This window comes from Grammomys surdaster, unplaced genomic scaffold (assembly GCF_004785775.1).
Source record: "Grammomys surdaster isolate TR1022 unplaced genomic scaffold, NIH_TR_1.0 125672, whole genome shotgun sequence".
Lineage (NCBI taxonomy): Eukaryota > Metazoa > Chordata > Mammalia > Rodentia > Muridae > Grammomys > Grammomys surdaster.
The window spans coordinates 746,970-774,417 of record NW_021620509.1 but is presented as its reverse complement, the minus strand read 5'-3'; the positions used below and the strand labels follow the sequence as shown (position 1 = coordinate 774,417).

The following is a 27,448-nucleotide window of genomic DNA, read 5'->3' as shown; positions in this document are numbered from 1 at the left end:
TGTGCAAGCCTTTTCATTTCACAACAGGTACATGTGCTCAGGAGTGAACACTGGCTCAGGGCCACCCAGCTGGGGTTTCACCTCCTCAAATGGCCCTGTAATGGGTGTGGGGCCATTCTGCAACAAACCTCAGAAATTCCTACTGGCTCTGAAAAGGATTCTGGGTTGGCTGTGGTACCAACCAGACCAGAAGGTATGTTCTAAGACAAACCATGAAGCTGCTGTTTTATAAGTTACTGTTAACTCACTGTGAAATTAAGCAGATATGGATGATGGTGAAAAAATACTAAGAAACCTAATCTTGGCTTATTAGTTGGGGGGAAAAACTAGATCATTAACAGTAACAGAGGTGACATCTTAGTGGACACCTGTCAGGTATGGAGGCAGCCTTGGGCCTGCCTGCAGCTGCTAGCCCAGGCTGGGGACAGAAAATAGTTCTGTACACTGGGCCATGCAGTGTCAGCAGAGCACTGGTGGGCAGGGAAGGAAGGCGTACACCACGTCACTAGGAGGAGCCACACTACCTGTAGCAGGGCTCCTCTAGGTGGGTGACCAAGGAAATGTGGTTGTCCATGAATCAATGAAAAGCAGATAGAGGCCCTGCCTACCGTTTCAAAGTAAAGCTAAAGGGATGTCACCAAGGCTGGCCCAGTAGGTATGGCTGTGGACTCCAGGAAGTTCCCCCTGGTGGACTCTAGATTTAGCTACATATGTGCAAATGAGAAATGATTCCAGAACTGGTTTGTGCAAATATTTTTTTATTTCCACATTTATATCACAAGTTGTCCACTTACTGGACCAAATAGCAAAGTTGCTCCTTCTGCGTGAAGAACACAGAAGTCTAGGTACTGTACATTCACTAAGGCTCCTTGTTTTTGCAAATCGCGTTTATGACAACCATAAGGCAAACGAATCTAAAGGAATGGTTATGAGTGTTTCCAGCGAACAGACGGCTCTCCCCTAGCCCAGTAGGGCAATTCACACCAGTAGCACCCTCGGGAACTTTGTGGGGTTAAAGACTCTAGAAAGATGGCATTTTTCTAGAGTTGTGCAGAAAAAAAAGGGAAGGAAAAGTCATTTGGCTGGTGGTAGGGGGGAAAATAGGATGAAATAAACAAGAAAACTGAAGTTTCTGCAGCATTTCTTTAAGAACTGGGACTGAATTGAAACCATATACAAATGGGCAGATGACTGAAGTGTGGGTGAGGCTGGCCCACTCACACAACGACAGGGTTCACCACAGCAGAGAAGCTTCCAGCGCACAACACGAGGGGGGCCCAAAAAAAAAAAAAAAACCCACTGGCTTGAGAGTGGCCTGTGCCTCAGAGACACCAGGACCAAAGAGCAAGAGATGTAGAGAAGAGATGTGCGTCTGTTGCTGTTAAGGTAACTTCTTCCACAGGGTGCCTGCCTGCCACTGAGGCCCCTGCCCTTGGTGCTTAGAGTGGCTCTGCACCTCTTCTGGGATGGGGACTAACGCTTTATAGCTGGCTTACTGTAGAGTTGTAGACTCTCTCAGCCATCCATCCGCCCCTCCCCCGAGCGGCCCTTCCTTTGCAAGTGTTAGTAAACTGGTAGCAGCATTTCACAAAAGGAGGGTGGAGAGCGAGCCTCATGCTCACCTTCCCGGCTGGCCAGCCTAACCCTTGAGAGGTGGGAATGCACATGATGGCCAGGTCAGGTGCTCAGTCCAAGCAGACATAAGGCAGAATGTTCAAGCGCCCATCGTCGCCATGAGGATCGAGCGATATACACTGCGTCCAGTCATACCAATTACCCTGTGTGTCTTCACACCCATTAACCCCCGGCCACTGCTGGGCCTGGATTCTGTCCAGATCATCCTGTGTGACCTCCCTCGTGAGCCCTGGTAGGTCAGTGGGCGTGGGCAGCGGCAGCAGCACATGGGGCTGCCGGGCCCCTTGCCGACTGCTCTCCTCCTGCTTCAGGTACTCAGCCATAAAGTGGTGCGCACCTGGGGTCTGTGCACCTGAGGATGACAGCAGGCTGCTCTGGCGGCTCAGGTAGGACTGTATGATCTCATTACGCGACAGCTCCTTCCAGTTCGTCTGCTCAAAGGGGCTCTGGAGACTGGCCTTGGCCTCCTGCTGCTCCAGCTCTGTCCTAGGCAGCTGCTCTGTGGGTACTGGGCTGTCAGCCCGCACCGGCTCTTTCTGGGTAAGAGGCCTGATCTGTCTTGTCATGGGGTCAAAGGTGAGCTTCCGCTCTTTTAACCGCACAGGCTTGACGCCGGCCTCAGCCACCTGCCCGTCCAAGTTCACTGTGTAGTCTCGAGGTCGGTACCTCTTTTTCTTTTTGCTGTCCGAGCCACCAGAAGAGGCAGCATCACTGTCCGCCTTGGAGGAATCTGGAGACAATCCAGCCCTGCAGGCTGGCCCCATTAGCCGCGGGTGGCTCTCGGGCTGCTCCGGCCAGTGCACAGGGCTCTCAGCATTAGGCAGCAGCTCCAGCCGGCGCACAGGGGGCGTGGGCGGCTGGGCCAGTGGGAGTGGGGATGGTACCTGTGTAGTGTCCAGTGGCTGGGGCCGTGAGGAGGGGCTGGACACTGGGCCCTTGGGCATGTACGAGCTCCGATGCCGGGCAAAGGAGCCTTCATGCCGTGAGTTCCGGGGGCTGAAGGAGCAGCGAGAGGACCCCCTGGGATAGGGAAGGCCTGGGGGCTCATCTGCCCTGTCCAACTGCTGCAGCTGTGCAGCCTTGGTCTGCAGACAGGGAATAGGGGGCTTGCCCAAGCCAGGGGAGCTGGGGCGCGGCCGCACGGCGTTCACAGGGATCTTGGTGCTGTGCTTCTCGTTCTCACTGGGCTCCAGGCGGCTGCCATCAGGGCCCAAGTGTCCACTGCCATCAAGGGGGCTGGGTAAGCTGTCTGGGCTCCCGCTGATCCCATTGGTGGGGAGAGGGGATGCATTGGGGACCAGGGGGTCAGGACTGCCTTTGGAAACTTTGTGGGGTGGCCCTGGGTGGCCCAGGTCACGCTGGTCCCCTCTGCGCTTACGGCTGCCCAACTTATCTGGCCGCTGCCCAGGGAGCCTGTGGATGTCGTTGCGATTCTTCAGGTCATGGATGCTCTTGGGTGCGCCAGCCACTCCCAGCTCTGGCCGGCAGTTGTGTGCACCTCCATTGGCAGAGCCTGCTGCAGCCCCTGCCAGTGCTCGTAGTGCCACTTCGTTTTGGTGTACAGGCTCGATGAGCTTCTGCCAGCTCCGCAGCAGCCTCTTAGCTCGCTTCGCCAGCTCCTCATTCTTGGTTTTCTTGCGGACGTCATTGATGAGCTTCCCTAGTCGTGTCTCCTACAACCAAGAAAGTGACATACTTATAGGGCCAGCTTCTTGGAGACAGCTTGGGTATGTCCAGTACTCTTTCTGTGGCAGCATGAGTCTTTAGATCTGGGACCCAATGCCTTTCTCAGAAACAGGTTTATTGGTTCCAGGTACCTGCAGAATCTGTGCCATCAAGGTCATACAGCCTAAGACCTCCTACCCAAAGAGAGGGCAGTGCTACTAACCAGTTGTCTAAAGCACAGTTCAGGCTGTGTCACCAAATGCTATGAGGTGTGCACAGTGTGGGAAGGAGCCCAGCTATGAGATTAGAAGCCTCCATTCTTGGAGAGTCAAGTAAGAGCCTAAGCCACAGGAAGAAAAACTGGCTGGGGCTACCTTCACCTCCCATTCCACCCAGGGTAGGGGCAAGGGCTCTCACCTCCAGTGCCTCTTTGGTGATGGGGTATCTCTCCAGACTGGAGATCACTTCCAACACTGCCACCATGTTCCGGATCTGAAGAAAAAGAACCATGTATCAGCTCAGGGCTCTGCCCTCTCCCATGGAAAGCCCAGCAACCCAGGGCCCTGCAAGATGTCAGCACTAGGCAACACCAAAACCCCTATTACCCACTCCCAGGGTTCAGCATTACCCGTGTGTGTGTGTGTGTGTGTGTGTGTGTGCGCGCACACACACAACAAACTCAATGACTGTATCAAGGTCTTCATAGAGGCTCTCTCAAGAAAGCAAGATGTCACAAACTATAAGATCTGTATGCCACATGGCCAGGAGGGCCTCTGGAACACTACCTGAGCAACAATGCAGCCTCATGAAACCAGGTGAGTAAAGGCCAGAGACACTAAGAGGCTCTTGTTAGCAGGGTGAGCACTAGTGCTGAGCTTCATAGTGACAGGAAGCTAAAGATCCACAGGCTCATGTTTGGGATCCTACTCTAAGCCAGCCCTTCCATATATCACTGACTTCTTTAATCACAACAGACTCACTGGGCAGGTGCCAGGATTATCATTCTGGAAACAGTAGGACCAAAAGGCTATGACCGATGTTAACTGGACATCTCAACAACACAGCCACACTGGCAAATACAGCAACATGGTAGCAAAACATGAGTGGGAGGAGCCTCCGGTGCAAGAGGGGGCAAAGCAAGATGTCACAAACTATAAGATGTATATGGCTAGTGAGACTAGCCATGTTGGTGAGCTCCAGGTTTCATTGGGACCCCCCCCCATCTCAGTGAGCAGGCAGAGGAGTGGGTGATGATTCCCTGAACCAACTTGAGCCACCTTTTATGCATGTGCACACATGTGTCCCATACACGTGTACATGGGAAACTACTTCAGTGAACCCCAGACCAAAATGTCCAAGTTAAAAATAAGCTCCAAAATGGGTGCAGGAGAGGACCTGCAGTTGTGGGATGATAGGTGTTCCTGAGAAGTTCAGAGCATAGGGGGTAGTACCATGATACTGCAGGTTCTGGGTAGACAAGCTGGCTGGCCATAGCCCTAAGTCCTCTCTAGCCTCCTTGTGCCACATGTCGACAGGGTATGGTATCACCTGCCATGTTAGGTAACATGGAAAAACAGTCTGCAACCCTACAGACTGTTCATGAGGAACAGCCCAGCAGTGGCTCCAGCACTTGGGGGTGGGAGGTGTCAGCTAGCCCCCAGGAGGTTTCTCTATGTGACACACCACAAGCAACCCAGTGACCAGAAGATCAGCCTTCAGGTCTCCTGCTGCTGCCCTGATCTATGATCTATGCTGGCTAAGTCCCTTCATGTCTTGATTGTCTCGCCCACCCACAGCTTAGGGCCAGAGAACTGCCTCCTTTTTTGGAGGTTCTTGGGGAGGATCCATTCTCCACTCATAGAGATACCAACACAATTCAAGTCCAGGTCCCTATTTTTCTTACTGGCTGCCACCTAAAATGTTGTCCCTAGTTTCAGGAGTACATCATGTCCCTGGGCTCCCAGCCCCCTCTCTACCTCCAGCCCCAGAATCCTGATCATATCAGCTCTGACTCACATGGATAGCCCAGAATTGTTCCTGTCTCCAGTCCACACCTTAGCCATGTCTTGTCAGGTAAAGTACCAGGCCTAGGTTGGTTCCCAGACCAGGAGGTAGTCTATAGGCTATGGTTACCCCCAGCTTTTCTAGTCTTCCCATTCCCAGCTGAAGGCAGCCACCATGTCTCCCTTGCTTCAGGGCTCTGCCTCCTGGGAGAGAAGCTCTAGTGAGCAGAGAGCAGTCAGCAGCCCTTGCACTGTCCCACAGCCTTTCACTAAGCCATCCCTCTGTCAACAAGGCAGGGCCCTCCTTGGGAACAAAGGCCCCCGTATGTGATGTTTCGTCTGGGGCTGGGGCTATAAACACATCTAGATTACAACACTGGCCCTGCTGCCCCATGGGTGGGTGGCCTACCTAGAGACATGGCTACTATACTCACCTTTGACATGGGATGGGCAGAGATTCCATGCAAAGAGTGTGCAATGAGGAGATCATCCCCAAGAGAAGACAAAGTCAAGTATCCCCTGGCCTGGGATCTTGGTGCCACTGGGCTCCTGAGCTTACTCCATGGCTTTATCACCACCCAGTGACCTCACTCTGGTATATTTAGAGCCCTGGGTCCCCACATACTCCTGATCCAGCAGTCCTTGCTGAAAGGAATTTGCCCAAGCCCCAGCAGCCTGGCAGCACAGAGCGTCCTTGTCCTTGGACAGACACCATTTTGCTCCCAGACAGGAGGAGGGGGCAGAACACCCAGGGGAACCAGGTATTAGGTTGGTGCATAGGAAAACATACACACCCTTCTCAAAATGCTGAGCCATAGTGCCTTCTGGGGCTATATGAATCAAGGTGTAGGGGCCCTGCTTAGGTGCTCAATGTCCCATGGCTATGCCCTGCCTGAGGGGCCGCCTTATCAGTGTGGGCTTCCAGGAGGCCCTGAGGGAAAATGTCATATCCTCTGTGTCCCCCTGCAGCTGTGGGTCATTGACCTAAGGAACTGTTTGCCACACTTACAAGGTCCACACTGCTCGGGCCACACTCTGGAGCCAAGCATCAAAGCAGTGGTTAAGGTGAGCTAACCTGCCTAGGTGAAAAGCAAGGAAGAGCTGGAAGAAGTGATGTGGGCTAGCAGGTAGGCTCAGGTGCCCTACCATTAGGGCAAAGCTGTTAAGGCTAATCCAATGCTACCACCATAACACACCTTGTCTTTTCTTGGTTGTTCTTCTTACCTGCATATCAATAGCTGCCACTCATCTCCTGAACGCTGTTCTGACTCTGCCTGGGGAGCTCTTGGCAGTGCTCTGAAAGACAGCTTCAGGGCAGGTCTGTAGCTCAAAGTCCTAGTTGCAGGCCTGAGGGCCATTTACAACCTGCTGGTGTCAAGAATAACCTGGTCCTTTTCTCCCTTTGGGACTCATTCCCAGTGTCCAAATACTCCCAAGCACCCTGCCAAATGTTTTTCCCATCAGGAGAGCTCTGGTACCTTGAGCCATGCACTTGCACACAGTGCTGCCTGAATAGACACAGATCAATCTGCATTACCTTAGCAAGCAGTATGGCCAAGCTTGTCTCCTCATCAGTGACAGGCTCTGCCCATTCATTTGCACTGCTGGACATCCAGTGTGGTAGTGCCTGCCTGTGTACAGTGGCTCCAGTGGGGAGGCATATTTGCAGTGGCTAGCAGGGACACTAAGGAAGCATGTGCCATCCCTCTGGGAACCACACAAAGGTGCGTCAAGGAACCACCACAGGCCCAGATGGAATAGGAATATTCATGACAGAGCATTGAGGAAGAGTGTACAGGACCACTCTTCCTCAATGTTAGGCCACTGGGTACATGCCTTTGGGCATCTAAGATGATGTTAGGTTCTATGTCCTCCTTCTTCCTGGTTGCCTCGAGATGATCATGCTCTGCCACATGCTCCCCCACTTCAATGTGGCAAACCCAACAAGGGGGGGAATCAATCTTTCCAACTGTTATTGTGCCGGGTGTTTTGTCATAGTAACAGGAAGGTAACACCCCAAGGCATGTGCTGAGTATTAGGTAAGGACCTACCTACACACAAGATCCAAGGGCTCAAAAAGGCCCTCAGCTTCATTCCTTATCAGGCCACAGCCTGTGCTGACTCACAATTCCTGCTAAGCAAACCCATGACACCTGCAGCTCAGTTCATTGTGAGTCTGAGGAAGAGAAGCAAGCCAGGCAGAAAAAAACACCAGGTCTGTCCCTGCTGAGATCCAGACATGGCAAATGTCACCCCTCAGAAGCAGTAACTATTCTACTAATGACTATTCCCTTTTATGCTTAAATTTGGCTCTAGGAGACTCTGGGAGGTGGAGGTACAATGAGTGCTTTCCTGCCAGTGCCTCCAGGGCTGGGGACAGTCAGGACTTCCTAACATAACTCAGGGTACAAGGCCTTCCATCTTCAGAACCTCCAGGACTCAGAGAACCCTGAAACTCCCCCACCACTCATAGAACCAGGAGACTCACAGAACTCTAAATGTTCCTAAGCTACTCTAACAGACCTGAGCCAAAAAGTACTACACCCTAGGAGCGAGCTATGGCACTGGGACAGCTCACCAGGGTTCAACTCTAAGCAGGCCTCCTGCATCCCTCTGACTGGAGCCCCAAGTAGAATGGAACTAACTCAAGAGTTAGCATGCACAGGGAGAGGCCTGGTGACTTTTCCCTGCCAAAGGATGGCTACCCAGGGGAATTTCCGGCCACAAGCTGAAACAGGGATCCAAGACACCAAGTCTTAGAGTTCTAGTGTGTCTACAGGTCAGCTCATACATTGGCTTGCCATACACTAAAGGGGGAGCATGTGGCAGAGATACCTGCACAGCCTTGGCCAAGTTCTTGGAGCCAGGTTCCAGGCTCAGCAAGAAGGAATGGGCAAACTGAGGAGTAAAGGAGCCATTGTTTCGGACCCAAAGGCAAAGGAATTTCAGATATTACTATTGTGTGGTACATGAGGCAAGGTGAAGGATGCCAGAGTCGGGGACTTCTCATAGAGGGGTGGTGTAACCTTGTCTTGTAGGGAGTGCTGCCTGCCCAGCACTGCCTTCTGCCATCCTCTGGCAGGGAAAGCCCATTCAGTGGTCACACCTGGAACCAACTCACATCTCTGGTCTCTCCAGAAGACCAGACTGTCTTTGCAAAAACTCTGTTCCCAGCAAAGGCTTGGAGTCCTCTTTAAAATGAAGCCCAGCAGGAAAAACTGGACATCATGGTAAATCTCAGTTCTGTGAATAGAACAGCACCATCAGATTCCTCCTTTCGACTGTGCTTGTAAACCCCTGGGGCCTGAGAAACGACAACCTATGGGGGAATTTCCATCAAGTCTAGTTCTGGTATCCCCACAGCTCACCACTCCCTTTTCTTCCCCCCAGCTAACCAAAATCCCCAACGCTGGCAGTTGCCATTGTTTCCCAGTATTAATGAGACTCCAGTATTATGCAGCTTCATTTTACAGTGAGGAAATGGAGTCCGTGCACGGTAGGGAGGTCCACATGGACCACATAAGGCAAGAGGCTGGTGCTTTCCTGTGCAGGGTGGAGAGTATTAAGTTAGCGCCCAAGCATCTTGTGATGTACTTGCCCCAGCTGGCAACAGCAAAGAAGCACACAGGTAACACAGCTCCTTGAAATTGGCCCCTCCAGATGGTCTCAGTGTTGTGTCATTTGCCTTTTCTCAAGGGTTGTTGAAAAACCAAGACCAGGTATACCCCAGCACAGTTCATGCCCAATGGTATCCCGAAGCAGACGTATACAGTGATGGCCTGAGAACCATCTGGCCAGTGCTGCCAGGCACTGCCTGCCAGTAGACCCAGCCACATCTTTGCAGCATAGCCCTCAGGACTTACACCAACATCCCTTGAAAAACCAACAGTGTCTTGGTGGGTTTTAGGTGGTTTTTATTGCTCTGTTTTGCTGTTTTTCAAATGAAGAATAGTCTAGACAAAAATTTACAAAGCTCACTGAACTTAAAAGACTCTGGAAGTGTTGATCAGTGAGAAAGCTATGCTTTCAAACCAAAACATGCCACAGATGGCAGCCAGAAGCAGGCAATCTGTGAGCCTTCAGTGTGCTGTGCACTCCCTGCTGACATGGTTAAGGAAACTCGTGAACAGAATGGATGTTGCAGGGCATGCTCTGGAAGAAACAGTCTTCCTTGCCTAATGCCTCGATAAATCAGGGAGCCTGGTGGGGTACATATCCCCAGTGTCATTAGCCTTGTGGATCATGTGGTCTCCTAGGACACCTGGTTAAAGCAGCTTTCTCCACCATTACCTGGTAGATGCTTCAAACTCAGCGTGGCCAGGTTTCCCACTCACAGCTTTCTCGGAGGAAGTACAGTGGGGCAGATCCCATAACCAATGCCACCACTTATAAAAAGCATTTCCGTATAAACAGGACCCACCTGCGCCCTGAGGAACATCCAGCACCTAAGTAGCCTGTTACAATCCAAGTGGCTCTTCCTGCCCTGAAACAAGCCAAGAGCTCTGATAGGCAGAGCATGCCACCACATGCCACAACTTGACCCAGACACTCACTGTACCCCATCAAGTATCCCAGAGCCTGGAACAGCAGCAAAAATTGGCCTCTGCATGCACAGCTAACCTCTTCAGCCCTGAGACTACCTGAGAGCAAAGACAATTGGCTCCATATAACACCGACACACTGTCCTTTTGCTTTTGGTCAGGAGCAGAGAAGTAAAATGGACTCTGAAAACTCTGTCCAGTGCACCGGCCCTTCTTGAGTGCATGGAACTCCCACAAGTGTCATCTGTGAGTTTGCCACGGCTCCACCCATGTAACTGGAAAACTTGCAAGCCAGACCCAAGTTTCCATTTCTGCCATCAATCGTCACAGAAGGGTCCTGGTGACCTAGTGTCTAAGGGCAGCAGGTTGGGTGGGGCTCCTCCACCTGGTCTCTCTTTGATAGAAGAGCTGCTAAGAACATCAACTACAGGAGACTAGAAATGACCCAACACCAGGGGAGAAAACACAGTACTTGGTCCATACTTTGTGCAGGAGGCAGAGCTCAAACAACAAGAAGCCAGCTTTCCAGGAACTGTTAAGAAGCAGGCTCCGGAGCCAGCTGAACACAGGCAATGTAGCTGTGTGTACACTCAGACTGATAAGAACAGATGGTGGGAGCCACCTGGCATCCTGCACCAGCCCAAAGCACAACCAGGTGCCCGCCTATGCCCAGCTCCTCTCCCAGGAGCCTGGGAAACCACAGACAACATATTGTGTTCAAACCAGGCCATGCAGGAACACCCACAGGAACCAGGCCTGTCTTCCAGGGAAGCTTCATAATACATAAAGTCCCTACATGCCTGCCCATCATACATGAATAAGTAAATAAATATTATTTATATAAATAGTTTTTACAGCTTGTACTTTTTTGAAGGATTCTGTAATATATAAAAAAAAATTGTTTCAAATAGCTTATTTGGGAGCCAGAGAAAGAATTCTTGGCTTTTGAGTGCAAGTGTGTGCTTACCATCCCAGTACTAGAGGTAGAGTACAGGCAGGTCCCTGGGGCTCACTGGCTAGCTCGTCAAGCCTACTTGGCAAGCTCCAGGCTAGTGAGACATACTGCCTTTCTCCAACTCCTCACGCATGTTCACACATACATCCCTGCACATGCACAAATGCTAGCACACATCTTGTTAGTTCACTGTGGTGCTACATGCCTGCCATCGTAACACTCAGAAGTACAATGAGTTTAAGGCCAGCCCAGACTACACAGAGAACCCCATTTCCAAAACAAAACATGTTAGTTCTTGGGAAGCTCTTAGGGCATCTGAGCGGAGCTCCAGGACAGAGCATTTCCACCACAGGTTCATAAGTTAAAGACTCCAAGCCTAGTGACGACAGCAAGTAAACATGAAAGGTCCAAGACATGGCTCAGTGAGTAAAGGTGTGTGCATAACCGAGCCTGACAACCGAAGTCTAATTCCATATCCCCAGGCTGTCCCATGACCTCCACTTACATGCACAAAGTGAATTAATGTTACATTCTTTAAGAAGTACCATGTCAGTGCAGACACCAAGGCTTTGCACTCCACTGTCTAAAACCAATTCAGAGTGGACTCAGACAAGATCAATGTCAGTTTAAGCAGATATTTTGGGGGAAAGTGCCAAGATGATTCTGAAATCACATTGAGTTCAAAGACTCAACATATAACGCCTTGTCACCAAGTGTGTCCCTGGGACACATACAGTAGAAGGAGAAAACTTCTACAGATAATTCTTTGACCTTCCACCCCCCCCACACAGAGTTGCATGCACACATATGCACATGCCCAAATGTACATCCCACAGAAACCAACAAAAGCAACAGTAACAAGAACCGTTTAATTTAATAACCAGACAAATGAGGTGGGTAGCAAGCTGCCAATGATAAGCCCATTTACCTTTTACCACAAAAGATACAAAAGAGCAGACACATACTCAGGTGACCAATACCATAAGCTGTTTCTTAATAGAAATGCAAAGTAAAAGTCCCGTGAGAAATCACCACATACTTACTTCCTAAACAGCTAAAATTAGAAAGACTAACCTTATCAAATACTGACAAGGTTTGAGCAAATAGCTTGCTTTTTCACTCACTCATTCATCTGTATGACATCAAGCTCCTGATCTCCCTCCTCCACACCTAGGAATACTGACATGACAAGCATGTGCTGCAACACCCCTGGTGGGACTATAAAGTAGTAACATTATTTTACAAAGTAAAACAACCCAAGGGGCTAACAATATGATTCAGTAGGTCAAGATGCTTGCCACAGAAAGCCCTGCCACCTGAGTTGATCCCCAAAATCCAGACTCCAAGTAGCTGTCTTCCAATCTCTAATACATATTCACACAAGCATGTGTGTGAGGAAATAAAAAAACCAAGCAATCCAAAGTGTTCACAACATATATAGAAACTGTGGCTAGTAAGATGGCTCAGCTGATAAAGGTGTTTATTGTCGAGTTCCACTCCCTGGAACTCACATAAAAGTGAAAAGCAAGAGATGACTCCATAAAATTGTCCTCTGACATCCACATCCTCAACACACACAAACACACACTCCATACTTACATATAATAAAGAACAATGGATTATTACTCAGCAACAAAATAACCATGACACAGTATAACATGGATAAACTTCAAAATCAATATGCTGAAAAGGACAGTCTCCCACCTAACCCAAAAGGGAGTGTGTGCATGCATATTGTATAGATTACACAATTCTAATAGGGGCAAGGCAAACCAACCTACAGCGGCTGAGAGGAGAGGCTGGGGGGTCGGGAAAGGAAAGGGGAATAATACCAAGGAACAGGAAAACACTTTTTGGCAGTGATGAGTTTGTCATTTCACATGCCTATGGTAAATGGCACTACAAATGTACCTAGTTACAGACTTCAAATGTGCAGTTTATTGTATGTCAATCGTAGTTTAATAAAATTGAAAAAAATTGGGCCAAGGTATAATAAAGTAGGTATCACACAAAAGTAGGAGCAGTGAAACCAAAGCAGGAACACTTTATTGCAAAAGTCAGGAACAAGCACCCCACACCCCAGAAGAAAAAAAATCCCTTGGGCTGTCTCTCGTCAGTGAAATGAGGAAAGACAACAGCTGAGGCTAAGGACCTAGAACCTTGGGAGTCTTCTAAATACTGACAACTAAACACACAGACACAGAATACACTCTCAATTTCATATCAGACTCTATCCAACACTGACAAGCATCAGCTCCTCTTTCTGGAACTTAGCACATCCCTACAGTGCACTAGAGAGATGATATGTCCACAGCAGAGTGGGAATGGCTGACCTTGGGTTAGACAGGTCTCAGCACTCAGAAGCTGTGCTGTGGCTATACTGGTCAAGTCTCAGCCAGGTGCCCTAGTCTCTACTCTGCCTCCACTACACCTAGAACGCAGGAGTAGGAGCCAACTACCCAGCTTCCCAGACAGCTCTAACTTCCAGACAAACATCAGTGAGCTTCCCATAACAGCGCCTGCAGCAAGTACTGCAGCAACTACCCTGAGCTCAGTGCCTGGCACATTGCCTCATCCTGGGTGTGCAGGGTCTGTGTATAGCCTTCTGGAGTCCCAGTTTCCACACTATTCCAAACAAGGGACCTGGAGTCTTGTTTAATGGGACCTTTTAAGGCATTCACATGCCCTCTGGGGCAGGCACACAGAAGCTCTGGGAAAGGCCCCAGACCCAGCACTAGAGTCTATGCTCGATAGTGGTCTGAGGGCTCCTGTCTCAACCCCATCAGATCTCCATGACAACCCTAAATACACAAGGAGTGTGGAGAGATCAGGTTCACATCACTCCACAGAAGAATGCCCTCTCATGTCTGCATCAGAGTCCTCCAGAGGAGGGAGGGTGTGACAGGGTTCAGAACTACTACAGGATGAAAGGAAAAGGGGTGCCCTAAGGTAAGAGGAGAAGAGCCATCACCAGCTAGCAGTGTCTAGTCAGAAACAATGGTTCCTGGCAAGCACAGGCCCTCAAGCCCGAATGCTTGGCAGCCAAAACCACTCACTCCCATGTAGCAGGGAGCTAGCTGGTCACCTCCTAGTATTGTTCACACCTGTGACATTCCTCGGCTTCATGCACTCAGCTCCTGAGCTCTAAGCCGAAAGGGTGCCTCCCTTCTCCTATCCCTTGCTCCTGCCAGTATTTCTAAGAGCATCTGCCTAGGTTCCAGCAGGGATGCTGGTAGCTACTGTAGGTGGGACCAGTAACAAGCCTTAACACAGGGTGGGGGTGTTTCAGAGGGCCCAGTCAACTGTTTCACTAACCACTGCCTCACAACATCACTACATATTCCAACTTTAAAATGGCAAAGACTCAAAACAATGGCACAGATGTGTCACACACAGCCTGCCTGCACTTGGGCAGTCAACTCTGAGGGTGGGTCATCGATCTACTGGTGCCCATCACAAACCAGCATGAGGAGTGGTACAGGGCTACTGATCACAGGCAGCAAGGAAAAACGAACAAATTACCCAGACTGGCCCCCAGTGACATCTGTCAGATGTCAACAGGATGAAGTCATGGCCATTTCACCAGCAGCAGATCCCCCAGGCTGGGCCCAAGGCAAAGCCAGTACCTCCCCATCCCTATCTACCATGAAAGCCTGCCCGTTCCAGCAAGGGAGCAGCACACAGAGCCTCTCAGGATGACAGCCCACCTTTTGATTCTCTGTCCCCCCAAACTCCCTCAGCCTGCCCACCTAGGTTTTGCTTACTTCCACTTCAAACTGCCCATCACAACAGCACACAGCAGGGATTCCATCAGTGTGTCAGTAGAGAGGTGAGGTCTCTTCCTACTGGGTGTCATGTTTACCCCAATACTACAAATATTTGGGGTCTCCTTTTCTGGGGCAAGCTGAGACCTGAATACACCAAGGCTTTATCCTGTACCCAACTGCTGTCCATAAGGGGTGACAGGGACACAAGTGATTCTCATGAAGAACACAGAGAATGTCCCTGAGTGGGCTAGGGAAACCTTAGCCAGGCACAATGAGGTCATTTTTGTCCCACTGAGGCCCTGGTCAATGGTGTGGGCCAGTATTCTTTCAAGCCACACTTGCTCACCAAGGGCAACTGGCTTTTGGGAGTCCTCAATTTCAAAGTGGTGGTCCTGGCAAGACCATAAAAATGCTCTTTAGTCTACCTTCTTGGAAACCATGAGCTGACTCCAAAATGTTATGTAATGAGGTAGGATGTACAAAGCCAAGCATTGGAGCATGCAAAGTCTCAAGGCAGTGGACAGAAAAGCTTGTGTCACACCTGCAAGGCACCACAACTCACCAGGCAATATGGCACTGAGAGACCAATGGCACTGGACAGCTTCTGGAGGACAGGGACAAGACTGGTCCCTAGCCCTGCCAGACTAAGGAACTATGCCAGCACTCTGTTCTGGCCCAGAACCAATTACATGTCCAACACAGTTGGGGCTGCAAAACTAACCCAAAGACAAATAGCACATCATGGCTAAAAGCTGGAGGACAGAGTCCCATGAAAGACTTGGGATACTCTGGAGAGACCAGCATCAGGCCTAACCTCAAAGGCCACGCTGGGTAGGGAACCAAGTCACCAGGGGCCTCCCTCCTGTGTCTTAGTGCAGGCACTGCAACAGTCTTTCACAGTGTGTCCTCAACATCTCAGTTTCACAGTACACACACCTGCTCTCCTTCATCTGCAGGAAGACGTCCAACTCTCACTGTGGCTCAACCTTTTAGTCTCACTTTCATGGTAACCAGCTGGCAGCACAGCCAACTTCCGGAAAGCATGCCTTACACACTTCCTTCCTTTCCCTAGTTTTTCCTTACAAATCTGATCCCAGGGGCTCAAGTTGGCTGGAAGCATCCAAATTCTTTTCTGGCAACTGCTAGTGTTTCAAGTGTGTTCAATTCTTAGCTGCACACAGTGCTATGGTCCCATTATGAGGATGGGGTTATCATCAATGTGTTGTCTTCTAAAAGAACCCCAGGGAGCTAAGCCCTATTTGGCATCACTGTCAAAGCATCTGGACTACCCTCCTGTCCTTGTCGCTTGTCGCTTGTCCATGTTGCTACGAAACATGGCAATATGTATCTAACCACCAGCAGAGGATGGAAAAGCAATGCCCAGGAACTCCTACTGCAGTATTTCTGATCCAGCCTCAACCAGACAGAAAGAAAAATGAGGTTCAGCCACCTGCTCAAACTAGGAACCTTGCATGGCAATGCCATGTCTTACTGAGCAATCATCCATCCCTTTGGGGACATGATGGCACGGTATGGGGATGCTCCTGGAATTTGGGACAGGCCAGTGAGCTTAAATAAATCTACCTCTCTCCTAAAGGAAAGGGTAACTAGGCCTAATTGAGTCTCCTGAGACCTTTCTCCTTTGCACTAGTGAAGTGAGGCCCAGGATGAGACTCCATAGCTCACTGTCTATCCCTTCCCATCTGCCCACTCCTCCTGAGTCTCACTCTACGCTGTAGCCCTTAATCTGCAAACTAATCATGAGACAAGCTAACCCAAAGCTGTCCTACATCTTGTCCTGGAAAGCCTGGTCTTCCTCAGCACAAAGTCAAGGTGGCAGAACTGTGAGTCCACCAGAAATAGCTAAGATATGGAGGTGCCTAGAAGCTCTCTCAAGGACAGCTGGTGGTTTCAGGACATTTGTATGGAAACCATGACCTGAGGACTGACTGGTGGCTGTCATTTCCAATGGAAAGCATGGTCTACTTCCCCTACTCCCCAGGGAAGGATGTGTGGCCCCAGCTATGCTTGGCACGATCCTACGTGCTACATGTACAACAAAGTCAGCTTATTTGGCAGCTCCTCCTGGATGGGAGCAGCTGTCACTAGCTACTATTTCCCATTGTCCTTCACAACAAGTAATACTGAAGATGAAACTTAGAAACAACCAAAAAGGCCAGGCGGTGGTGGTACATGCCTTTAATCCCAGCACTTGGGAGGCAGAGGCAGGCAGATCTCTGAGTTGGAGGCCAGCCTGGTCTATAGAGCAAGTGCCAGGACAGCCAGAGCTACAGAGAGAAACCCAGTCTTAGAAAACTACCACAGGCCAGCATGGTTCAGCAGACACAGTGCTGACTACGTTACTATGCAACCTGACCACCTGTGTCCCATCCCCAGATGGTAGGCTAGAGCAGATTCCCAAAGCTGCCAATATATATACATACAAAATTAAAGACATAATAGGACAACTCGGGCTGGCTCAGTGGTTAAGAGCACTGGCTGCTCTTCTAAAAGACCCAGGGTTCAATTCCCAGCACCCATGTGGCAGCTCATAACTGCCTGTAACTCCAGTTTCAGAGAATTTGATACCCTTACATAGACATGCATGCAGGCAAAACACCAATCCACGTGAAATAAAAATAAATAGAATTTTTTTTAAAAAAAGAACTAGATCTTTAAAAAAAACATAAAAAGAGAAATAACGCCAAAGTCATTAAAAAAAAAAACCAATATATTCACTAGGAAATAAAATAAAAACCAAGGTCCAGATTCCATTCAAAACTCCTGAGCAAATGAGGGTGATAGTGCCTGCCTTCTCAGGTTCGAACACAGGTGACTATTTATGCAGTGCATGCATAAATAACCCTTGCTATTTAATCCTTGCCTAGTACTTAATCAAGTTGCCTCCATGTGGTTAAACAACCCAATCCCCTAAGCCTCCAGTATCCTGAAAGGTGTCTTGCTATGTATGTAGCCCAAACTGACCTCCTGCTACAGTCTCCAGGCTGGCACCTTGAGGTGTCCCATGGAGTAGGGAATAGCAGTCCTCAAGCCCTCCCTCCCAGCAGCTGGTGGAGACAAGTACAATGTTCCAGGGGGTGAAAGCCATGGCACCCACAGAACTAGGTTAGGGGAAAAAAGGTAGAAAGCAGGCCTGAAGTAGAGAAATAAGAAGGACAGAGAAAGCATGTGGTGTGCCAGTATGTGTCATAGAGGACCACAGAGGAAGCTAGGTACCTCAGAACTTCACAGTACAGAAGATGTGGGTGAGGTGGGCTGTAATTCCCATCTTCTCTGAGAAGCACTCCAAGTACAACCAATTTCCTTGGCTCCAGGTAACCCCAGCAATGTTCTTCAAAGCTCCCTTTACCTGCATCACTGGGTTGGCTAAACAAAGGTCTCACTGTATCATCTGAGGGGGTGAGGGTAGGCTTCCTAGGCTATTCTCTTTTCCAGCTGTAGTCAGTACCCCAGGCCTCTAAGCACTGCAGAAAAATAGTGTCACAGGCTGCTCTGGAACACACACGAGACTCCCACCAAGGCACATAATTGTCTGGGGTTGAGCTGAACACTATGGGGGTGGCAGATATTCTCTGGGTTTTGGGGACTCGATGCCATGGAGCTGATAGGTGGAGGCAGCAGTCACTCCAACGTCTTGTGGGTCTTGCGCCTTGCCCTCCTGGCTAGCCAGTGCTGTTAGTGCAGGAACTCAGAGTGGGAACATGGCGGCCAGGAGCTAGCAGGACCTGCCTCTGCTTGTTCCAATTCCTACCGCTACAGGTGGTGAACCAATGTCAGGCAAGAAGTCACTAAAATTTAAGATTATTTACCTGAGAGTTATAGCTTTTTTTTTTAAAGTGAGTGAGTAGTGCTAGCACAAGTCACATTCAGCATGGGGGGGGGGCTTTAAAACAAAGAAAACTGTTTGCAGGGGGAGGTCCCCTGCTGTGGGGAATCCCAGACTGCTTTTTGTTAGGAAAAAAAATGAAGTTTGTCTGTGGATCTAGGCAGAGACCTACAGACAGATGGTTTACAAGTTGGTTGCTCTGAGTTAGAAAGCCTGAGTAAGAATAAGCCTCCATCTTGGGGCAGATACTGATTTAACTGTGAATTTACAATAGAGGGATTATTTACTTTTAGGAAAGATTTATAAACAGATTTGTCCGAGTCACGTGGGGAATTTCACCTGAGGTTCGGAACTAGGATAGGGGAAATTAGTCACTGACTCCAGGTAGAGAGTGCAGTGTGCAACTAGGGACTGCTCTAGGTAGAGAGCCGAACAGAAAGATGGGGTGAGAATGTGTTACTCTAATTTGTCTTACAGGATACTTGGGTTCTGTCTAACGAGGGCTCTATGGGAATTCTGAGTTTAAATACTGCTTTGACTAGCTGCCTGCTTTTAAGTAGGAATAGATAGAAGTGTGAATCAGTTGTGTTGAAGATGGTATAAAGATATATTGCTTTAATATGTCTCACAGGATACTCAAATTCTGTTAACGTGCCCCACGGGAATCTTGGGTTTATCCTGCTTGGCAGAATAGGAAAGGCCTAAGAATAGGCACATACAGTACTTTAGTTAATTACTTCATCTGTTTTAGATTGTTTTAACTTTCAAAATGGGATTGACTTTGAGTTGTATAGTTATATTGCTCCTCTGGGAAAGAGAAAAATACAAAGGTGTTTCAGGTTACTGGCTCAAGGATATGCTGATTTGGGAAAAAGTTTCTGCCTTTGTGTTTTTAGAAAAGGTGATTAAGGTATTTATACCTCCCAGAATTATACGGATCAGACATTACAGAGGTAGGCCTCCAGAAGACTAGATTCCAGAGAATCAAACAAAAAATATCTTGATACTAAAATTTGTTTTGAGATTTGTATATTACAGAATAGACAGCCTTAGTGAATGAATCTCCTTGTCAGGCATGCTGAACTAACCTGCTTGAACTCCTGATGTCCTAGACTTCCAGCTGGATCCAGTTAAGACACAGACATCAGAGACTAAATCACTGGTATGGCCTTCTTAAGGCCAACTAACTCCCCTATTTACCCTTCTCCCCGACCCTCTTCAAAATATCTCAATGCCCATATTCAGCTTGAAGTAGTTACGAAAAGTCGGCATCCCAATTCCCTGGGCTTGGGGGCTGAGGTGGTTATTATTAGGTTGTGTTTCTAGGGAACTTGGTAATGGTTTTTATTGGAACAGTAAAGAATAGCTAGAATTTATTACATAGCCATAATCTATTGGCAGAAATCTGTATAATTGTTACTAAGCTGAAGTCATAATTTATTTTTTTACAAAATTTATTTTGATTTCAAATTCAAGGGTTTCATTAATATATTTCCTTCTATTAATTCAAAATTGGTGAGTGCAGGGACCCAGTCCTTCTTTAATTTTTTTTAACTGATCTGAGATGGTTAGCCTGTGAGTTAAGGGCCTATAGCAAATTCATGGCTCTGAGTTTACTGTTATGGTGTTTTGTAGATTTTAATTAGAAATAGCTGAGAGTAATTAGCTGTCAACAGTCCAGATTGTTTCACATAGTTTATTTTCAAGAACGTCACAAGTCCACAGAATAGGACATTACAGACATTTCTTTATTAAGTATCATTTGACTAGAGAGCTGTCTGCTCCTGACAGCTTCCCCTTCTTGGATTCTAAGAAGAAATTGAGCATCTTTGGAGTTACCAGTAGTCCAGTTTTGGTAAATTGCCTCTTTTCATCTACAGACAAAATACTGCCCCCAAAAAAAGGACACACTATGCAGAATAGTTGACTGATTATATCTGCCAAGACAGAGTGATCAGCCCTTAAAAATTCTGCCTTTCTAGGTCTGTCAGATGATCCTGGGCCAGAAGGCTGAAGATCGGATGCTCCAACGTTTTGAAGTATAAGGACTGTCTAGGTGATCAGCGGTCTATATAAAGACCGCTTGGCTAAGTTTTGGAAGCTATGCTTTGTGCTTTCCATAGTTTCAGTTAATTCAGTCATTCTGGATTTCTGACGGTGTTGAAGACTTATAGTCTCATAGCCAACCCAGGCTATTTACTTTGAGAGAACAGATTTGAGAGGATGGGTTTCAGATGACATTCATTCTTTTTTTTTTTAAAAAAAATATTTATTTGTTTATTTATTTATTTTATGTATATGAGTACACTGTCGCTGTCTTCAGACATATTAGAAGAGGACATTGCATCCCATTACAGATGGTTGTGAGCCACCATGTGGTTGCTGGGAATTGAACTCAGAACCTCTGGAAGAACAGTCGGTGCTCTTAACCACTGAGCCATCTCTCCAGCCCGATGACATTCATTGTAAAGCCAGGATATAAGCCAGGTACAGAACTATAGTCTTTTAAGTTAGGATAGATGACAATGGTCTTTTTATTGACAATAATGTTGGACTGGGTATTAGGTCTATCTTGCACCTTACAGTTACAACACGGTAATAGTTGTGCTCAATTTATATCTGAGATAAAGGAGTCTTTTAATTAGAGAGAAAGGGAGAAATGTTGCAGGAAAAGTCCTTTGCAGTGGAGCTCTGCCGTTGGATAGAGAAGAAGTAGGCGGAGCTAGGAGTTGGGAGGAGAAAGGAACAAGGAAGAAGGAGAAAAAAGGGGGGAGAGGAGATGAGAAGATGTCCGAGTGTCTCTAGCAGTCTAAGGTAGTTATTCTTGTCAAGGTTAGGTAATTGGGTTAACAATTCTAATTGTGTGGGCATCTTGTGTATTGAGTATTTGCTGATATATAAATTAATTTGGTTAATCTTAAGCATTGAGAATCTTATTTCTACCTGATACTGGGAATTGTTATATCTACCATGGGGGTGGCGGAGTTGGCCCTTAAGCCATGCTTAGAGCAGGAACTTAGAGTGGAAGCATGGTGGTGGCCGGAAGCTAGCCGGGTCTTCGCCGCCTTTTCTAATACCTCCCACTACAAATCCCCAACACAGAAGTAAACTCTTTTCTGCCCTCAGCTGCCCAAGACAGAAGCACAGCAGCTCTAAAGAACCCAGTCCACAAGACTAAGATATCTTCCCTGGCACCCTGGGGTCTCGCTCCCTTGTGTCTTCAGCATCTTTCCTCTATCAACTTGTGTCTAGCCTCAGGATGCACCTACCTCTCTTTACCCAAGCTATACACAGCTGGTATGAAGAAGACTGGCCTCTCATCCAAGTTAACAGAAATCTTCCAGGTTCTTAAAATGCACAGTGACCCCATAACTTCTGACCAAGAACTGTCCCATCCTATCACCAACCCCAGAAAGTTCTTTTTACTCCCCAAGTCCCTACCAATGGATCCAACACTGCCTTCTTTTCACATCTCTGCACTGGCCACACATGAGCTCAGAGGTCTCTGGGGTCCTGCAGTGGGGGGCTCAGCCTCAGTGGAAGCAAACAAATACCACTTTATTAAGCATTTCCTCCAGAACTCCACAAATGACAGCGGTGGGATGGAAAGCTCGGGTGTTCTGAGGCCTCCTATTAGGGGCAACAGAGGGAATCTCATGGGTGCTAGAGAGAAAGTAGGAGCGCTCCAGCTGTCCAGCAAAGGTGGGTGGGCAGCAAAGAGCACCAGGCCAGGTGGAAAGAAACCTGGGGCTATGCTCTGCCTGAAAGTGACAAACTCAGTCTGAAATTTTAAACAGTAAAATTCTCTGGCTGCCTAGTAGAGAATGCTGGGCAGGCTGCTCAGCAGGCACTGGCTAGCTTCAGGGAATGAAATGATGAAGGGCAGGAAGGGGTTAGGGCATGAGTGGGAACGAGGTTCCAAGCACAGGCCACAAAGCCCATACCACACAGGCTGCTAGGATAAGAAGCTGCATATACAGGCCACACCGGGAGTGGAGGAGGGTGACTTGGTTGCCCCCAACTGTGGGACACTGAGGAACTGGTTTTACAACTGGCTTTACAAAATAAAAAAAGGTGGTGCAAACCTTTAATCCTAGCACTTGGTAGGCAAAGGCAGAATTTCTGTGAGTCCAAAGCCAGCCTGGTCTACACAATGAGTTCCAGCACAGCCAGGGCTACAGAGAGAGATCCTGTGTGAGTAGGATGGAGTTAGATGAATGGTATTAACAGCTGAATGTTACAGTTGGCACTGCTGAGGTGTGTGTGCATTTAAAAATGCTTAAGAAGCCAGGTGGTGGTGGCATATGGCAGGCAGAGGCAGGCAGATCTCTCAGAGCTCTGTGACTTCAAAGCCAGCCTGGTCTACAGAGAACCAGAGCACTCTACCTTGGGGGGGAAAAAGTGTTGAAGAAACCAGGCCTAGTATCCAATGGCCTTTATTCCCACACTGGGGAGGCAGAGGGGTAAACAAATCTTTGTGAGTTCAAGGCCAGCCTAGTCTACACAGTGAGACACTTCCTCAACAATCAACTTAATATGTAAACATGCTTACAGTACAATTTTTCTTTTTTTTTTTTTTTTTTTTTTTTTGGTTTTTCGAGACAGGGTTTCTCTTACAGCCCAGGCTGTACTGGAACTCACTCTGTAGACCAGGCTAGCCTCAAACTCAGAAATCCACCTGCCTCTGCCTCCCAAGTGCTGGGATTAAAGGCCTGCGCCACCACAGCCCGGTTACAGTACAATTTTATATGTGACATGTGCATATTATCCCAAGATAGACACACAGATTACACAGGTAGGGGATCCTAGCTGGGCCTTAGTGCCTGAGCACTATGGATTTTTCTGCTAAAACTTAAAAATACTCTGAGTGGTATGGCTCCTAATAACTCCTGGCTCTCTGCTCTTTTACACAGGGAACTGCAACTGATGGTGTCACATGACCTCAAACAGGGGCAATCAAAAGAGGGTGCTGGGCCCTGAATCCTGACAAAACCAGCTCCTGCTGTAAGTGCCTGAGCAAATCACTTTCCTGGAAGCATATGTGTCTGCTCCCCTACCCAGACCTGGAAAGTCATGGAAACATCAGCTGGGCCACAATTAAACACGGGTTTATGAGCACTCTAGAACCCAGCAAGAGCTGTAGATGTAGGCAGTGGACCTCAGCCCTAGTTACAATCTCCACACCAATATACAAGTACTTAATGGGAGCTGCCTTAGTGTCTAGGGGACATGGACAGGCACTCTCTCCAAGAGCCACACCAGCTCCGAGAACCCTCTGACACCATGCTGCTTGAGTAAAGCAGAGGGGATCTGTGAGGCTTCCTGTCCACATCCTGCATGCATAGGCTCTGAGTAGAGACTTGTGAAGGCTACACACCGTGCTTGCAAGGGACAGACACTAGCTGTCCCTACAAATCTATTTCTGCAGAATCTACCAAAGAAATGGAAACTTAAGGGTTCTTTGGAAAGTGAGTTGTGTTGGATGGTGTTTTGCTGGGGCAAACAAACACATGAAGGACTGTTTTCCTGAAGTGGACACAGGTGAAAAACTAAGGCAGACTCGTGAAGCAGACAGGAGAGAGGATGTTCTTTAAAGCAACCACATGAAAGGACACGTGATGAAGGATTCTTTGCTAACACATATGTATTTTTGGTCCGCCTTATATTGTATAGTTGAGCAGCATTTGTCTTAGAGTCCTGGAGAGAAACGCACCAAAAAAAAAACTTCTGGTGGTGTGCTGCAGTTTCTTGCCACTTTCTTTGGACTCGGGCTGACTGGCAGAGTGATGTCAGCTGAGACAGATGCACAAACGTGCTGAGGCAAGACACATGGAGCACACGTTAAGTTTGGAGAGTATAAACAGGACTCAAAGGACAGTGACAGAGGCTGAGCTACGCTTGCTTATAGAAACAGCTGTGCAATGCCTGTGGGTCTCAAGTCTTTGCTTCCCTGAGAGACGCCTAGCCGAGACCTTCTTCTCCTAGCATCCCTCTAGGTCCCTCGTGCCAAGGCTGTCTCTGCTAGGTAGTGTCACTGCTGCTGATTTGTGCTTGCTATCCCAACTCTACAGAACTGAACTGCTGCTGCTGACCTGTGAACTGAATTGCCGACTTCCAGACAACCCAGACGGAAGTTGCTCCAAAGAACCTTGCTCCAAACAGGTCCACTTCCCCTGTATCCTTCCCCCCCCCCCCAATACCTCTGGTAGGTGGTAGGCTACAAGGAAGGTTAAAGCATTTAAGAACTTTCATTACAAATGAAAATTAAAAAAAGATTAAAGTTACACACCACCGGACATTTTTAGTGCCCAAAATGCACAAGAGACTCCATTCTGTCAGTTTGTCTCAGAAAGCCACTCCAGAAAAGTGGGCCTTCCTCTTGGAATTGTGAGCCACTGAAAGTCTGACCTACTGAAGGACCAGAGCTTTCCTACAGACAGGGCTACAGAAGTTGAGGAGCCTGGTTTGCTGGGACTCACTGCTTCCACCTGTTGCTCATCTACGTGAACTCTATCCATATCTCCTTCTGCTAAGAGGGTCCCACAGGAAACAGAAACTACTCAGTTACTGTGCCTTCCTTCACCTTACCCATCCCAGGAAGCACACACTGGACCATCACTGCAAAGACATGGTCCCAGATCCACAAGGAAGGAGGCTGCATTTTACAAATGTGCAGCAATCATGGTCTGCTCAAGGCCACAAAGTTTACAGAGCTACACTGAGGATGGGTGCCTTGGAAACTTGTCCATCCAAGACCACTGAACTTTGTCTTCCCCAGGAAAACACACTTCACTGTGAAATAGAACCAGCTGCCTTGACAGGATGTTGCCAACATGTGTGCTGTGTGTGAGCTGATGGTGAGTAGATGGTAGCTGACTGGGTTTTTTTAGAGAATGGGAATATTCTCTAATCCTAGACAACACTAGGTACACAGGTGTCAGGATGTCAGATGATCAAAATGTAGATCAGAGCCTTATCCTAAGACTCAAGACATACATCAAAATTCTATCCTAAAATCAACCTGAAACAAATACCTGTGCTGTAAGGAAATAACAGGTCCACAAAGGCAACTGTAGTAACTGGATAGACAGACTAGGAAAGCCCTCCTGAACATGTATTCAGTGGGGTGCAGCTCTCACGTGGGTGTGGGTCCTGTTGGGCTATGTTGTAGTTCCCACATGTCTGCCGCCCCAGGAGGGCTTACGGGCTGGGCTGGCCCGCTGCGGGGTGCTCTTGGTTACAGCACTGGGTCAACTGGTTAGCTGGGTCAGCTAGCTTGGTTGTGTTGGCAGGGCTCTGTGACTGGAACATAGAGAAATCTTCTACAGGAGATTAAGCAGCAGCTCAGTAGTCAAAGGCCTTCTTCACAGTTCCCCACGTCGGAGGCCCCAAAGAGACACGAGGAAATCCATGGTTTTAAAAGGTTTATTGTCATGGCGGAACGTATATGTGGTTGTCCCCCCCACTCGCCTTCTCAGGGAGGCCTGACTTAAATAGGGAGGGAGGAGGGTCTGGGAAGGAATGCTTAATTGGCTACACCCTCTGGCCTCCTCTGGCCTTTAGTTATCTCATTAATATGGAAATCTCTTGAGGCTCTGCAGCCTGTAGTCACGCCCTCTACCTGTGGAGGCTGGTAGGGGCATTGCCCTACGTGACTGAAAGGCGCTGATCAATGGAGGTCTCCAGTCTTGTAGGGATACCTGCTGGGTCTCCGGCCATTGCCAGTGCTCCACCAGAAACCAAGCTATCCTTTCATGGTCCCACAGTATTCGTACTGTGTAAATTTTGTTTTTATTTCGAGAGCGCGCGCGCGTGTGTGTATGTGTGTGTGTACACGAGTGCGCGTGTGTTTTGCCTGCATATATGTATGAAGACCAGATGCATGCTGGTAAGAGGGCATCCTGGAACTGTACAGGCAGGTGGTTGTTAGCCACCATGTAGGTGCTAGGAACTGTACCTAGGTCCTCTTTAAGAGCAGCTAGTCCCATATTTGTTAATTTGGGGAGTACTGGGAGTCAGGACCCTGCATAAGCTAGGCAAGTGCTCTATCAAAGAGCCTCATCTCCACCCCCACCCCCAAGTATGGCTTTTATCACACTTCTTTGGACACAAGAGTGGTGGCTAAAGCAGCAGTGAGGCCAGAGGTCTCAGACTGAGGAGAATTGACAGAGACAAGTGACTGGTGGAACAATGAGCTACTAAAGAAGATATTTAAGACATAAGGCAATGGAGAGCTAAAGAGCCAGCTTGCAGAGAAGAGCCAGGAGCCTGCTTACAGGAGGAAGGGCCTCTCTGCTGGACCCCACACTTTGCCCACGGTGACTAGGGGCACACCACCAGCTACACATACACATGCACATCAAGATGGGATAGCATGAATAGTAGTGTAGCTGGTCTTGGCTGCTCTGTGAGTTCTTTTCTGCCACCCTTTATCCCTCACCCCGTTTCACCCCCAATAACACTAGATAGAAGAGAGGAGAATAAAGAAAATTCCTGCCGGGCGGTGGTGGCGCACGCCTTTAATCCCAGCACTTGGGAGGCAGAGGCAGGCGGATTTCTGAGTTCGAGGCCAGCCTGGTCTACAGAGTGAGTTCCAGGACAGCCAGGGCTGCACAGAGAAACCCTGTCTCGAAACCCCCCCCCCCCCCAAAAAAAAAGAAAATTCCTGAATCTAATTTCTTTCCTTTTATTCCTTTTGCTTCTTTTTTGACTATGGCTACAAACAAACCACAACTGATTTCCCTAAATGACTAACAACCACCACCACCCCTCTCCGAGGCCCGAGCCTTTATAAATCCTCTGAAAACTTCCCAGAATTCCAAACGTCACACAATCAAAGGAATTATCTACAGCTGGCAAAACCACGCTTCTGCTAGAACATGAGGCAAATCATGGTCAGCTACCACATCCCTACACCTGGGATTAAAATGAAAGCACATTCTTATTTTTGTGTTGTAAATGTAACTTTTATTCACCTGAGGTAATTTGTTGTCTCAGAGTCTTTTTTTTTTTTTTTTTTTTTTTTTTTTTTTTTT

At 48.3% G+C, this 27,448-nt stretch overlaps 1 protein-coding gene across 1 annotated transcript in view; it reads right to left on the bottom strand.

Moving 5' to 3' along the window:
* Positions 1-738: 738 nt before the first annotated feature.
* The window catches only part of Med26 (mediator complex subunit 26), a 49,523-nt gene continuing 22,813 nt past the window's right edge, over positions 739-27,448 (bottom strand). The window contains exons 2-3 of the mRNA XM_028787766.1: positions 3,718-3,792; positions 739-3,308 (exon numbers count right to left, since the gene is read on the bottom strand). Coding sequence (XP_028643599.1) covers positions 1,686-3,308; positions 3,718-3,792 — 1,698 coding nt within the window. The 3' untranslated portion in view covers positions 739-1,685. The remainder of the gene's footprint in view (positions 3,309-3,717; positions 3,793-27,448) is intronic.